Source organism: Syngnathus scovelli, chromosome 18, assembly GCF_024217435.2.
Source record: "Syngnathus scovelli strain Florida chromosome 18, RoL_Ssco_1.2, whole genome shotgun sequence".
Classification (NCBI taxonomy): Eukaryota; Metazoa; Chordata; class Actinopteri; order Syngnathiformes; family Syngnathidae; genus Syngnathus; species Syngnathus scovelli.
Window position 1 is genome coordinate 5239636 of NC_090864.1, and position 15365 is coordinate 5255000.

General features: G+C 46.3%; 1 protein-coding gene and 1 long non-coding RNA gene across 4 annotated transcripts in view; one reads left to right on the forward strand and one right to left on the reverse strand.

The window, feature by feature from the left end:
* Positions 1-8976, reverse strand: part of LOC137839662 (cilia- and flagella-associated protein 45-like) — a 32998-nt gene extending 24022 nt beyond the window's left edge. Inside the window, exons 1-4 of one of the 3 annotated variants that reach the window (XM_068648790.1) lie at positions 8763-8976; positions 5489-5563; positions 1391-1832; positions 791-1328 (exon numbers count right to left, since the gene is read on the reverse strand). In XM_068648790.1, coding sequence (XP_068504891.1) covers positions 1008-1328; positions 1391-1552 — 483 coding nt within the window. In that variant the 5' untranslated portion in view covers positions 1553-1832; positions 5489-5563; positions 8763-8976 and the 3' untranslated portion in view covers positions 791-1007. Of the gene's footprint in view, positions 1-790; positions 1329-1390; positions 1833-5488; positions 5564-8762 lie in introns of those variants that run through there. The other 2 variants (XM_068648791.1, XR_011085705.1) reach the window with 2 other exon arrangements.
* A 1323-nt stretch (positions 8977-10299) lies between these two features.
* LOC125985883 (uncharacterized) lies at positions 10300-13582 on the forward strand. The gene is made up of 3 exons (XR_007487478.1): positions 10300-10457; positions 12965-13120; positions 13455-13582. It is a non-coding gene; the product is annotated as an uncharacterized lncRNA (long non-coding RNA).
* Positions 13583-15365: the final 1783 nt, after the last annotated feature.

The following is a 15365-nucleotide window of genomic DNA, read 5'->3' on the forward strand; positions in this document are numbered from 1 at the left end:
TTGTTGTATGTTTTGTTTTTTCACATGGAATGAGAAGGATTGGCCGGGTGAGGCGAGTGCGCCTGCCAGGTCCGGACAAAGTAGTCAGGCTGGACAAACCGCCGGAATGCACCAGCACAATGAGAACTAATGTGCTCCCCAGCCGCGCTCTGGAGCCCCCCACTTCCGAACAGCTGAAAGATTGTCCTGAATGACTATCACTCCGTTGCTATCTCTCAAACACTGGAGGCGGGTCAGCTTTTCCTCCGCCATTCAGGCAGGTAACGGTGAAAAAAATGAAGGACAGAAGGGAAAAAAATTTGCAGCACAAAAAAAAAAAATTCGGGGCATTCCTGACACCAGGACATCTCAGCCACCATAAAATCGCTCTGGTACAATAAACAAGCCAAAGGTGATTTACTAGCTGGCCCAGACACTGATTTCATGCAGATTTCCTCAGCCGAGGCCTCTGGCTGTGCATCACAATTGAACTTAGATTATGTTACACGCATATCAAACCTCCCTCGGACAACACGATCTGCCACATCGCTCTTTACGATCTATTAATAGGCCTCCACTTTGCTGGCTAATGTGTCGCCACTTTGGTTTGGGGAGTTAGGGACCGTAGTCGGCAAGGCAACTGTACACAAGAACTGGACGAAGTGACCACAACACACCACCAAGTCTGTCTCACCATCAACAACTAGCAATGCAATCAAATGCTAGTGTAATGTTATCTTAAAACACAGAAAAGTGAGTACCAAGAACAAATCCCTGTGGAACCGCTAAAAAAAAAAAAAAGCCATGCGTATTGTTGTCCATATTCATTTATTTTCTAATTTTGTCAAGAAGAAACTGTTTCCAGAGGGCGGAAATGACGTTAAGTACATAGTACATCGTGATGTGGCAAATCAGAACAAGTGAGAATGCAATTAGATTTGCTAAATTCCAAGAGAAGCTTCAAGAGGTGATCTTCATTTGTCCTGTGGATGCTTCCTTGGTTCAACCGTTTGGTTCCCAATAGGACCTTAAAAGGTCTTCTCAAAATTCTGACTCTTAATGTGTGCTTTCATGGCTTCGGTGCTTTCCGTCACCCACCTGGGCAGGATGTCGTATGATTTATAGGTGCGGTACTGGGAATCCATGATGTTGACACTGTCCTCGATGGTCTTCTTGGTCACGTAGTCCATGTACTCTTGAGAGACCCCAGTGTCGCTGAGCTTCTTCAACCGATCCTGCTTCAGCTCTTCCAGCCACTTGTCCTTCAGCTTCCAGTTTTCTTTGGTGCGAATGTAGTAGGTGAGCCTTTCCCGACGTTTGAGCAGGGCCGCCTCCTCGTGCTCCCTCACCTGGAGGGTTACAAAAGAAAATTGCATTTCCAAAATTCCAGCCTACCCATTTGAAATCTTACCTGCTCCTTGATCAACTCCAAGTGCTTGCGGCCATTATCGTGCCGTTTTTTGTTCTTTTCATCCTCCAGGGCCAGGGCTATCTCGGTGCACTTGAGCACCCTCTCAAACTCGTCCTTCTCACGGGCGTGCTCCTTCTCCTCGCAGAGCTTCATCCAGTCCATCTGCTTATCTCGCTCTGCCTTGATTTTGCTGTGGAGGATCCAGCGGTCCAGTTTCAGGATTTGCGTGTCCTGGGCCAGCTGGGCCTTCTCCCGTAGGCACTGGTACTGCAGGTACGCCTCCCTGTCAGCCTTCCTCTTGGTCTCCGCCTCCTCTTTCAAGGAACACAGATCCTTCTGCAAGATCTGATTCCTCAGACGCTGGGCAGCGTTGATTGTATCCTGCTTCTTCTCAGCCGTCTCCTTCAGAGCCTGAACTTCTCTCTGGAGGATGTGAGGACCCCTGGCATTGGTGAGTATCCGTTGGTGCTCGGGAATAGTGAGCACCATGGGATTTCTTTCCGACTCATCGCGTGGCATCCTGATGTTGTACAGGAAGCCTTGGTGGCAGATCACCGTTTTCTTTTGGGGCATTTTACACACGGGCTCCATCCTGAAGAGATGTCTGACCACCTGATGGGTGGGATCCTTAAATTTGAGGAAGCTATAATCGGCTAGTAGCGTCTCCGTGGTTTGTGGAACCCCTCCGTCCTTGCCACCTTTGTCACCATTTTACAAAGTGATACTTAACAGAATACAAAGCGCCATCATTTGATGCTGGATCTTTAATAGACAGGACATCATCGGGTGACATCATAGGCTGAGGTCGCGCTTACATCGCCATTACATCACAACGTGGCTTGATTACAAAGCCTCAAGGCTGGGCCAGGCTGTGAGATCACTTCTTACTCCTTCGTCAATTCAATACGTTGACATTCGTATGCACCTGTGCGGTAACCCTGGAAACAGCTTCAGGTTGACTGAAATCGACGTCGACGGTAAACTTTGTTGTTTTTCAGAAACAGAAACAGCAAGAATACTATTCTTGGGTCAGTTTGATCTATTAAGGCCTTTAAAGTGTACCTTGGAACTCCACATTGAGGTCTCGATGGGTAAAGGAAGCCATTTTGTAAAGTTTGATGAGTATCTGCTGTTCACATTTTTGTGTCCCTCTGCTTTATTTCAAAGCACGACCATCATTTTGAAAACGGATGTGACGACGATCGAACCGTCCCCTGCACCCACCACTTGCTGTATGGCGATATGCCAGATGCTTGCCTATGCCTGGATATCTATCTTATATTTTTGTTTATCCCGCCTTCTTCCTCATTTGCACTTGGAATTTTGACAAATACATTAAATAGAAAAAAAAGGGTTTGTAAATAAATTATTGACGTTGCGAACAAATTTGTCACCAAGGGCTTTGTTTGGTTTGTAACAATTGTTTTTGTTTTGAGCCTTCCAACTAACCCAGTCGTCCCACGTAGGAAGACCAGGCACTTGAATGTCACTTCCTGGCACATACAGGCTATGCTTTCACAATCATTGGTTGGTCTCACATGTCAATCATAGCAGTACCACCCACTTGCCATGATGTCACTATCAAAAGATTCAGCCTTTAACTGTCACGATTCCGGTGAACAGACGCTAAGAATTTACTTGACTTTAATGCATGCAGGCAGGGACCGCTTCTGAGACCAGACAAAGTCCGTCAGTTTGTTTCCCTCAATTTCTTGAGCAGCGTCAAAGTCAAGTACAAAGCTCATTCTAGGATGTGCCAGTTTCCGTGACATCATACACGTCTTATAAGCCTTTGTGTCTTTGACTGTCAGTATTCGAGAAGGGTTAGTGTTGCATAGTGGCCTAGGAGGTGCCAAACATTTCCGTATTTGCGATTAAGTAGTTCAGTGAGGACAATGACGAGCACAAGCTCAGATTCCGACTGTATTCTCAAGTGGAAGAACAGGAGGCTGGTGGAGAAACAGAATGAATTCAACGACCTGTGGTCGAGTGACATCCAGGCGAGGAATGAAAAACTTGAGTCGTTGGAAGCTAATAACCGGGCCCTTGAGGAGAAAGTGGACATGGTCAACAAAGAGAATGTGGAATTACTCTCGCAGCAGAAAGTCTACGAAGCCAAAATCTATCTGCTGACGCAAAAGAAGAGCCTCTTGGAGAATGAGGTGAGTAACATGAAGACATTGGAAGCCAAGCTGAAGAAAAAGATTAGCGATCTGGAGGAAGCTGAGGCTAATTTGGAGAGGAAACTGGCCGAGCAGGTCGAGCAGAACAAGGAAAGCGTCAAAAAGGCAGAGGCCAAGCTCAACAACCGCTTGCGTGACAAAGAACGGGCGTTTCAAGTCAAGACAGACGCGCAACGCATCGAGATGGAAAAAATGGAGGAACGTGTCCAGGAAATAAAAGATGAAAACAACGCGTTGAAACGGGAATTCCAACATGCGACTGAACGCTATGAGACAGATTGCGAGGCGCACCAACAAATGACGGCAAAGATGCAATTTGATTACCAGATCGACATGATGACGATCAAGATGAAGATCAAGGTGCTGACGGACCGAGTGGCGACGATGACGACCGCCGTGGAGGAAAAGACCGACGAGAACGAAACCCTGACGGAGCAGATGAAAAGCATGAACCAAGAAGTGGAGCAAAAGCGAGCACAACACGCTGACATGCAGCTCCAGATTGAGGAGTTGATGGACAAGCTGCAAAGGGAGCAGAAGCGCACGGCCGTGTTAACTGATCGCCTGACGCGGATGGAGAAGGAGGTGGAGTCCACGTGGAACAAGTACGAAATCGAGCAGAAGGCTCACCTGTTCACCAAAAAACATTCAGGTTTGGTATTGCGGAAACACAGCGACCTGATAGACAGGATCAAATTCCTGGACAACCGGATCAAGAGTCAGCAAGCTAGCATCCAGAAGCTGGAATCTCATCTCTCCGCCAAGGCCACCTTCATCCGGAACATCAGCCTGGACATCGAGACGTCCATGACGTTGGTCAACGACCCCAAGAAGTTCATCAAGGAGATCACCCGCATCAAGGGAAAACTGTTCGCCGACGACAAGGATTCGCATTTGATGGAAACGGCCGAGATGGTGTTCCAAGCCGTGGAGACACAGAAGGAACGTTTCGACCGCTATGAGGCAACCATCCGCAGCCTTCGAAAGCAGATCAAGCAGAAGGAACTGCACATGCTGCGGCACATCGAGAAGATCGAGAAGCCCCGCAGCGAACTCATCCGTATCGTCAATGACCAACGGCGAGATCTGGCCAAATTCAAGTGCGAGATAAACAAACTGAGTCACACGCTGCATGAAATCACGGGCTACCTGCCTTGCAAAGTCCAGTCGTGGGTCAAAGGCAGGCTCGCTGGGACCATCATGACTGTGACCCCGATGCTCTAGAACCGGCAGTGGAGAACCGCGTTGCCGTGCATGTTCAGCTTCTTTTTTATTATCAACGGCACTCGCAATCGTAAAATGGAACCTGGAGCTCAAATTTACCACAGAATGTTTTGTACAGTTGGGGGCACAAATTTTGGGGCATTCCAAGTTGATGGAGGATCTATATTTTGGGTCTGGTCGCCCATTAATGGTCTCAGCAAATTTTGGTCAGTAGAAAATTTTGAAGCAGGGCACCAAATTTTAGGGTTCGAGAATTACTGGTGGCCCATAAAATTGTGGGAATCACAAAGGTGGAGGATGGACATTGCAAAATGTTGGCAGTTACAAAATTATTTTAGGGGACCACAAAATAAGTTTTGGTGGTGAGCCACAATAAATCTTGCTACCATATTGAAGAAAAATGAGAAAATTAAACCCATCAAATCACGTCCGATTCAGCAGTTGACTTTCATTTCAAATCAGACCCAGGTACATCACCAAGCAGCCCTCAGTTGTAAGATGTAATTCTAGCCAGGTCTCGACAACAATCTATATCGGGTAGTGTTTCACTTTCCAATGTTGTACATTGAAATGTACACGATAGTGATCCGGTTTCCGGGTTTCTGCTTTTCAACCACTCAGCCAGATTAACATGAGCGCCATACCTGTTTACTGTACTGTATGGACCGTAAAAGAGCATTGTTGTACTTACCAAGCAAAGACTTGTGACAGTGGTGCCTTGAGATGAGACGAGGCTGGAACAGATTGATGGCATTTCAATTAATTTCTGTGGGAAAAAATGATTTGGGTTATGATGGTTTTGAGTTCAGAGCATGGTCACGAAATTAAAATCGGTCAATATTTCTGGTTTCATCAAGTCTGGTTGTCTTTCCCACACAATAGGTTGAGAGATCGCTATCAACCAATCACAATTCATCTTTTTATATCTCGAGGACTTTTCATGTGCTGCCCCCAACTGGCCATTACAAGCTAAACACTTTTGTTTGGACTTTTTGTTCATTTTTGGGGAACAACTGCTGGCATCAAACCGAATTCCAAAAAGCTTTTCAAAGTTCCTTTTATGAACCCAGTCTGGGATTCCCTCCCATGTCCACCAAGTTTAACGAGCAGCCCAACAAGTCGACGTTGACTCAGTCCCACCGATCGGACTGTTGAAGGCTTTTGGCCTTATTTGTCATGGTTAGCTTTTGGCTCTCTTGTGCAGTTGACAGGAGATTTATGTGGACGTCTATGACCCTCTACTGTACGGTCAGCCCCCCCCCCCCCCCCCCCCCCACACCCCACACCCCACCCTACCCCCCCATCCCCAGTCTCGCTTTATGATGGAAACCGATACAAACACGGTGATAGGGTTTCGGAATAAATTATTCACGCTCCCACTGCGTTCGCGCTGCCGTTTTGGGGCTACGCACGACCCAATAAGACAATGATTGCCATATTGCAGGATCGCAGTTGCGTAGATTTACAGCCTGCAGAGGCGCCCATCCCATCGGCCTAATGTCTCCAGCATCTGCCGGGATAAGGCCTTTAATTGAAAAGAATTTGTGGAGCGAAAGTGGGGGAGGGCGCTCGGTCCGAGTCGTCCCTTGAGAGCCGAGTAATGAAAAGAAAATAACTCCTCTCCTCTTTAGTGCCTATGGAACCCATAAAGAATAACAGGACATGGCGATAGAACGGCCCGGCCGGTGGGTGCGCAACTCGCAGCCAAGCGGAGCATCTGCTAAAACGGTTGCTGATTGGATTAAACGCTCGGGCCACTTTGCAGGCGGGACGAGTTGACGGTGACGCTTTGCAAAGCATCTCTTTTGTCAGATTTATTTAGACATGAAAGATGTGTTTCTACTTTAGTGTCGCCCACTCCCCGCGTGTACCTTTTTTTTTCCCCCCGTAAAACAAACGGGCCGGGCGGCAGACATCCTGGAGGCCGATAGAGGATAAGTGATGAGTCTAGCAGGACCCCGGGCAGAATAACAATGCTCACCTTTTAGTGGGCCTCACGCTACCTTTGGGAGTCACAGACAAACATGTGCTGTGTTTTGGGGAGGGGTGCAAAATTTGAGGGCTTACAAAATTTAGCTCAATGAAAATTTCTGGTAGGGCTGAATGATTTTCAAATTGCAATTTAGTTTCCTCAATATTTTTTTCAACATCCTCTAATGTGAAGAGACAAGCAATAAATTAATCTGTATTACAATAAAAAAATACAACTATATTCAAAAAATAAAGCACACCAACTGACTGTAATGAAGCAATGCCACCTACTACATCACAATGTCAATTTGAATTCAATTAATTGCTCATCCCTAATTTTGGGGTTAGGAAGATGTTGACACCCACAAAATAATTTGTTAGGGGAGAAAATTTGGAGGGGCCTCATTTTGGTGGATTTTGGTCAGTATCGGTCACACAAAAAAAGTGCTCAGTCAGCACTTTTCACACTTGAAATTGACAAGAACATACACTGAATGAGGTCATTGGCCAAATTGTTTTTAGGCCCTTTGGGAATCTTCCACACCCAACGCTAACGTATAGATTCTCAACATCAACAAGAGAAAAGTGAACATCAATGGCACTGAAGGAGCACATGACACATTGTCGAGAAAACAAAATCTAGGATTTCTTTATGCTTTATCGGGGGTCTCGGCGTGGGTGAGTACAGAGTTGCTGTGACAGAATGTGACACAGAATCCAGGGGAGGGGGGGCAGGGAACTCCCCCCCACACACACACTCACACAACAATGCGGACAGCACGAAAGCAAATCCCAGATTTAATGTCGGCCGTCACACAGCTGCCAATAGCAAATGACACTGCTGGTCATCTTCCCTGCGTGCCCCCTCCCCCCCCCTCCTCCGGGGGGCCAGCTCTCACCTCGCTGTCAATCACCTGGGGATTCACAACACAAGTGGCGCCATGGTAACAGCAAACAATGCGCACCATGGCCAATCATTTTTCAAATCCCCTTTAGACCCGTGGGACCGTAATTAACATGGACAAAAAAAAATTTGACAATTTCAAAGTATGGGGACCGTGACGGATAATCGCGATGCTTGTTCGATTTTTTCCGATTCCGCTTGTGTGTTTCTTAAGGTTTTTAAAGGCTTAGATTGGTGCAGCTGTGCCATTTGTATTGTGTGTTTGCATTAAGATGAGCATGTATTCTTTATCCTCTGGAAAAAAAAACAGGCTGCATATCTGTTACATTGCCACCCAGTGGCCAAAGTGGGCACAGCACAAAGAGCACAAAGAATTGAATTCAAGCATAAAATCTAATTTTATTTTATCTATGCTATTTTTCTATTTTTATTTTCCTTATTAAAAACATTTTGCTATTTTTTGGGGGGGAGTGGGTTAAAATTTCACAGCAAGAACATAAGTGGACAATCATTTCGATTATACGACGACGTTGTCACTCCTGAGTGGAGCTGACTGCCTCTGATCTTAACCAGAGAGTTTTTTTTCTTTTTTTTTTGGTGTTTGGAGGAGGGCCCGGTTCAATCATACTTAATCACACACACACACGCACACACACACATGCACCAAACACACACTCACACACATCTCATCAAGGTCTTAAGCGCTGCTCAGACCTGACAGGTAATGGTCTTGTGGTTTGGACACCAATCAGTCTCTGAAAATGTTTACATTTCAAACATGCCGCATGTTTTTTTGGGACGTACGTTACTCCACCAGATTTACGCTTCTCATTCGTATAACGCTGCGTGATGTCATCAATCGTCGCGCTCAACTTAGGTTTCGTGATTGGGAGGCTGGCCTTAATTATGCCGGACTGCAGGGCTGGCAGACCGGGGGGTGTTTTTAGGCAACGGGGGTGGTTTCTTGTCTTCAAGGACTTCTCAAGGTTTGCGTTGGAGCGAACGTACGACAAGTTTGTGCCATTATATTTTTCTATACCCAAGTTGCAATGTTTGTAAGTGAAAAATAAGCTTCAATGCATTCACTCACCATTTGTTTGTTGATGCGATGAGATCAGCTGTTAAGTGGTGGATGTTGACTTGATCCGGGATAAACTAGGCTGATCTTTCAAGCTTGAATTCAATCAGATGGTCAAATCATGGTTCCAGGTCAAGCTTTGAAAATGAGGTCACTGTTCAATCACTCGACCGGAGGAGGCCATTTTGCTTTTGACCTTTGACCCAATCGAGGCGAGCACGCTTCTACATGCAGTAGCCATACATGACCACCGAGCAGAGTACTAAAAAATGAACGACTTCAACAACAGAACTGAACTACATAAAGGTACAACTTCTGTCATCTATTCTTAAACTTTGCCTAAAGTTACTGTCCAATGAAATCTGTCATTTGAAAATAAAATGTAGACATGAAAAATGCAATCAATCAGTAAAATATATTTAATCACGGTTCAAACGTGGCAAAATTCGATAGCAACAATTTCTGTTGTGTCAAACCAGTTGGTTAATTAGATCTTAATGAACCATTTTGGTTCATAAGATATTATCCAAGTTTCAGCAAACTCTCACACGTTCCAAAATGAAAGTCTAAATAATCATTTAGATGTCAAAGGAAAACTATTACTACTGAGAAGTCAAGTTACACCCCCTGAGGATGTGGGGTGTGGGGGGGCTGATACCGATGACTGTGTGCATAGAAAGCGAAAGAAAGCAAAGAAACACAGGCGGGATGAAAGGCAACGGCGTTCCCTTGTGATGTCGGCTGCAGACGTCGCGGGTCCCGGCGTCGGGTTTCCCCCCCCCCCCCCCTTCCACTGGCCGGAAGTGGCGCGTTTCCCCTGGCGACAAGCTCTTCCTGCAAAATAAAGAAATGATTAGAAAGATGACAGCTGGGCCAGACGACTGCAAACCCCAAGGGGGTGAGGGGGGGTGCCAATCTGCCATTATGTTTTCGTTCATACATCTTCTGTTTCCTTATAGCATACACAGGGCCATTTGTTTACATATAATAATATATATATATATATATATATATATATATATATATAAATAAAGTCTGACACCCCTCCAAATCATTTGTCTAGGGCCTAAGGGTCCAGGGCTCTGGGGGCAGCGACCCCTGGCAATCCTAGCGTGTGGCAGCCCAAGCCCCCATGCCTTGTGGGAGCCCTCACATTCCACGGCAAAGTCCTCCTCTAGCATTTCCTGGAGAGGACTTAAGGCGGCATTAAAAATGATATTCTGTGCTCAGGGATGGATTTGATGTCTTGTTGTCAACAATACTCTCATTTAGTTGTTTTGTGATGGCCTTATAAAGACACTTAAGCCCATAAGTGTCCATATCCTGGACAAATTATGAGTCAGAGATTTTTTTTTTTTAATATAAATATCAAAGTTGGTGCTGGCAAGGAATGACTGTAAAAGGGAATTATCAAACTCAGCGAGTTGGAGTCGGTGGCCCTGTACAACCACATCACAACATCAGTGACCTGTCCAGGTGTCGTAAGTCTGTTGCCATGGCGATTAGTAGGGACATAGGTTAACACCTGCTCGTGCTCACTCATGGAGATTAATGTGGCTTCACACACGCACGTACAAAGAGAAGACCCGTGTCCTTTTTAATGGGCACTGCTAAAAGACAGGCTCCATCTTTGGAGGAAGGTCCGTCCACGCTGGCGCAGTTTGAGAGTCGTGGCCGCATTGAGTTGCAAGGCATGGCCGCTGACAGGTAGACAAATGGAGGTCTGTTGTGCCGGCCGATTGACGCAGGATGAGGGAGCGGATCGCGAACTGTCAATGGGACGCTCTGGGCGACGGCCAGCGACGTGCGTCGCGTCTTATTTGCGCTCCCGAGATCGACCGAGCAGATGTGACGACTAATGGAGGGAATCTGACAGCATCATCAATCTGTCACGTACACCCCAAACGCTTCGTTCATCCGATGACTTTACAAATTCAACGTGGACTGCTGACGTTATGTACTTGGCCGCGCCTCCAAAAACGCGGCCAATCACAATGCGGAATGGGATGCAGGGCCTCAAAAATTTCCTGCCGGCTGGCCGTTGAATTAATTGATACATTTTGTGACCAGCTGTAGAAAAAAAAAAGCGTGGCTTTTTGTTGCTTTTGCTGGCCGGTTATTCCAAAATGCTAGTATTACGCGAACGAAGCTAAGCTAAAGAGGATAGTTTTGTTTAATTGACTTCACAAGATGTTTTAATAAGTGTTAAAAACATTTTTTTAAAAACTAATAGCAGCATGCGGCTTTGGTCCTGAACTTTAACCGTTTTGAAGTGGAACTTCCCCAAACCAAAAGTGCTCACATGTTACTGTTTAGTTTTCCTTTTTTTTTTTTTTTGGGCTGCTAATAGCCGTTGATATGCACTATTAGGGGGTATTCACTGTGTAGTTTTTGCTTACATGAAAGCGCTGCTTTGTTTACAGGAATTGTAAATAATGAGCATGCCATGGAAAGCATTGTCATCACAGTTAAGACCTGCGGGAAGAGGGAAGGATGCAGGGACGCTTAATAACAATGAACAAATCTGTGTGTACGCTTCACTGAGCGGTCAGAATGTCGGAGAGGGGAAAGCAAGCGGCCCCGGTTTAATCTGTGGCAATCCATGGCATTGATTATCTTCCCGGGGAGAATATTGTGGCTTGACTGCATGTTTTTCGTTGACGGAAAGTGATTTGAACAACAGGAAAACAAAATGGTGGTGCGCCAAGCACTCGACTGTGGCTAGCGAAAACCCACGACGCATTGAACGCATCCGTCGAACTAGATAACTCGACAAAGTATTTTTACAATTTTTTATTTATTTAAATATTTATACTGAATTATGTTGTCCTTTTGTGTTGTTCTGCATGTTGAGGAAAAATGGGGCTAATGCGCAAAAGACTTGTCACACTATGCTAGCCCAACAATGCCGCATAGCAACAATTTGGCCTTCAGTGTATTGTGCAAAAGGCCTGCAGGCAACAAGCGCTTCTTCAACTTTTCTTGTGAATTATTGCCGCCATTCATCATGCCTGGCATGTCGTACCTTTTAAACAGACTGAGAGAAAGGTAAAAATAGCCAGCATCTCAGGGATGCTTTGTTAGCTCTCGCTGTAGAAATAACAAGGGCGGATGTGGGAATCAGCCCAAGGCGGCGTCCCGGAGACAAAGTCCGTGTGACACCCGAGCATCAGCCGAGCCCGTCATCAGTCGTATCGCTGACAAAAACACCAGTGGGCTCGGGTGCTTCTTTCCAGGCTTTGACCTCTTTTACTCAAAGCACTTTTTTTAGATATCTGCAAATTCATCATTGCAGTGTTTTAAATTTTAGGGCAAAATTGCACTTTATTTTAATGTACAAAAGGAAATGTATTCTAGAATACATGTCATGTGTAATAATTGAATAATTTGTGCATCCTGATTTAATGCTTCACTTCATTGCATGGTGCTGCTCCTTCTGTGGTATGCCCGCCTCGGCCACCAGAGGGAAGTATAAAAACAAACAACATATTGGCGTGCCAGGTAGAGTGAAGGAGGCCAACACGGGGGTGCGCCGGCTCGCGCTCATCAGTCATCGCTCTGCCCTTGTCGCTGCTAAAAATTGAAGCTCAAGTCGTGTCCTATTTTGGTTTGAAGAACAGGTGACGCCGACCCGCCGTGCTCCCCCAGCCCCAACGCCAACCTCGCCACCCTCGCTGCCCGCGCGCCACCCCCTCGGGGCAGTCCGCGAATGCAATGATGACATAGCTGTCCAAGAAAGGCAGGACGGACAAACACAGATGTCATTATCATCAGCCGCCCCACAAAAAAAGCAAAACACGTTTATTCTGTTTTGTCTGCCTCCCAACGGCTGCTAACCAAAGAGCACGACGGCGGTCGGCGCGTGCCACGTGACACACCTGTGTACGCTCTACTCTCTCACTCCACATTTACATCCCGCTCAAATCCTATTCAAATATCAACACAGCAATGATGTGCCACTTTGTGTACGCAAAGACGGAATTAATCAAATGAGCGTTGACCTGATTGCTTGATTTGTTTATGGCGTGGGAGATGACACTGGACGTGAAACACGAATCCCCAACTACTTAAAATATTCCTGGCAAATGTTTATTACCCTTTCTGACTCCCAATTGTCCAGAAAATGACATGGGTAATATTTCACATCCATATTGTATTTTGTCTTTTTTTTTTTTAATGAATAGGTCCTATCTAATACGCCTTCGTGTTCACAGGTCCGTTTCACAGAGGTATGCGATAGGGTCGAGCCAAGAGGAAGTGAGTGGTGCTCCCCTTGGACAACAATGGGCCTCCACAGAGCTCCCGCCAAGCCCCAGCCGGTCATGAAACACGGCGGGGATGTCATTGACCTCGGGGTTAACTCTCCTCAGGTAAGCAGCGGCAGATCTCGGACAAAAGAGCGCTTCTACAACAGGTGGAGCGGTGCGGCGTATCCACGCTCTCCCGTATTGACAGATTTTCTAATTCACTGCGGATTCCCATAAGAGTGGGTGGCCTGGGCCCCAACAGTGGGCCCATTCATGCTGGGTGGGACGGGGAGGGAGGGATACGTAAATGAACCTGGATTAATTGAAGAATGGCTCCGGCATTTGAATAATATCTATCAATGCATGAAAACGTCCAGGTCGAGATGTCAAGCTGCCTCACTGATTCGCTGATACACGGATAAGCCGCACTCCTAATGAGGTTTTGTTTTTTTTCCAGGGAGGAAAAGCGCTTCTATGCATGGATGGTGCTCTTCTAAACACATAAAAGAATGCATTTGTTTATTTCCTCTATTAGCCATCAAAAAATAATAATTCAAACAGATCCCAAATAGTTGGCAATTTAGGGGGTGTGTCTCATTTTTAGTAAAATTTTAATCATAAATATTTTTTGGGGAGCATTTGCGAAGTGGAATGAACCCAATAAGCATGTCAACACGATGCCTCTAAGAATTTAATTTGGGTGTGTATGATGAAGTGGAGGTGCGCCAGCGTCGGTTTTTATGCCACTCCCAATCAAATAGCCGTCGTGTAAGCGAGGGCAGGCTTGGCAAACTGGCGGAGGGGATACTTCCTCAGATTAGCCGGGCTGTTTACACAGTCCCCCGGTAATCTGGGCCACAGGGGAACATACCTGTACTGTGTCAAAGGCCCGGCTCCGATTACACACTGGGAAGCATACGAGCATCCGGGGAGGGTCTACAGGGACTGGCCTGGTTCCAGGAACGTTGGCAGCGGGTACCGGGGAAAGAGGGCCTGACAAGGACATGCGTTGTTTTGCACCTCTTCATTTCCTCTTCTATAAAACAGAGAATGGCACGATGTTGCTATCGTAATGCTAGCATATCAAAAAGAAAACATGCTAATGGATTATTCTCATTGAAAAAAAAACACTTTAGTTTTTGGTGGGGGAATTGGCTGGAACGGATTAATAGTATTTCCATTCATTTCAACAGTGAAATTGATTTGAGTAACAAATTAAACTTCAATCCGCACTTAATTATTGTCAATATTGAATTTTAATATGTGGCAGCTTGTGTTGCGCCAGGCAGACGAGTCTGGAGTAAATCATTTGCGCCAAGGTGAAAATGTGGCCACCAGCACGAGTGGACCTAATCCATTGCAGACGTGGGGATGGGATGGGGGGGGGGGTCAGGTGCAAACAATTGCGGCAGCTGTCAGTGAGCTGCCATGATCTTGTTTGATATCTTAATTGTGAGTCAATCCCAAAGCAATTCTGGCTACGTCGGGGCTCGGCCCGCTTCGCTTCCATCTGTCAGGATTCCTGAGCGTCTATATCTCTCCGATGTGTGTGTGTGCACGTGTGTGTTGTGTCCAGCCCGTCCCGCATCTCGCAGGGAAATCGGCCCTGATTGCTGCCATTTCCGCTGACTTTTAACGATACGGGTCGGTTGGGAGGGGAGCGGGCTAATGCTGATAATTGCCATGTTTCAAAACTACTGGACTGCCAGCACCACCCAAAGTCTGCTGCCCTCCTCCTGCCTCGCCAGTTCAGCGCTATTAGCACGAGAGCGGAGAGCGTGTCAATTTCGATTCGGCTCCACAAGCCGAGACTCTCCAGATCCCCTTTTGTACCTCGCCATGTGGTCCGGAGCCCAGTGATCTCAGATCGTGTATCCGAACGTCCATAAGCATGTACTATAGGTGGGTGGAATTTGACATTACGATTAGTGGCGTTTTTAACTTTGCGAAACTTTACCAAATTTATGAAAAAAAATTGATGGATTTAATTTTAAGTCAGAAGAATACAGACTCTATTTCCATTTTGCTGATTCTTCATATGCAGTTATAACTGGGTTTTGTTGTTCATTTTGGGTGTAATTCCACTGTTGCCCAGGAGATGGCGGTGTCAAAGAGGGCTCACTCATCATAAGTTGAATTAAACTGGACACTGTCTCCAGAGACGCAATTGTGAAGAGATAACTGTCCGGCGTGTTGACTGCTTTGACTGATCGGCCGCCACGAGGCGACTCCTGCCTCCTGATTCTGTGCCCCGACTCCTCGACCCCTCGTGGTGATTTATGTGGCCCCGGGAAGCCGGGGTCTATTTGAGGGCCCTGCAAGGAATGAAAGTGTTACCGGTGGGTGTCGGAGGCAGGGGAGGGGAGAC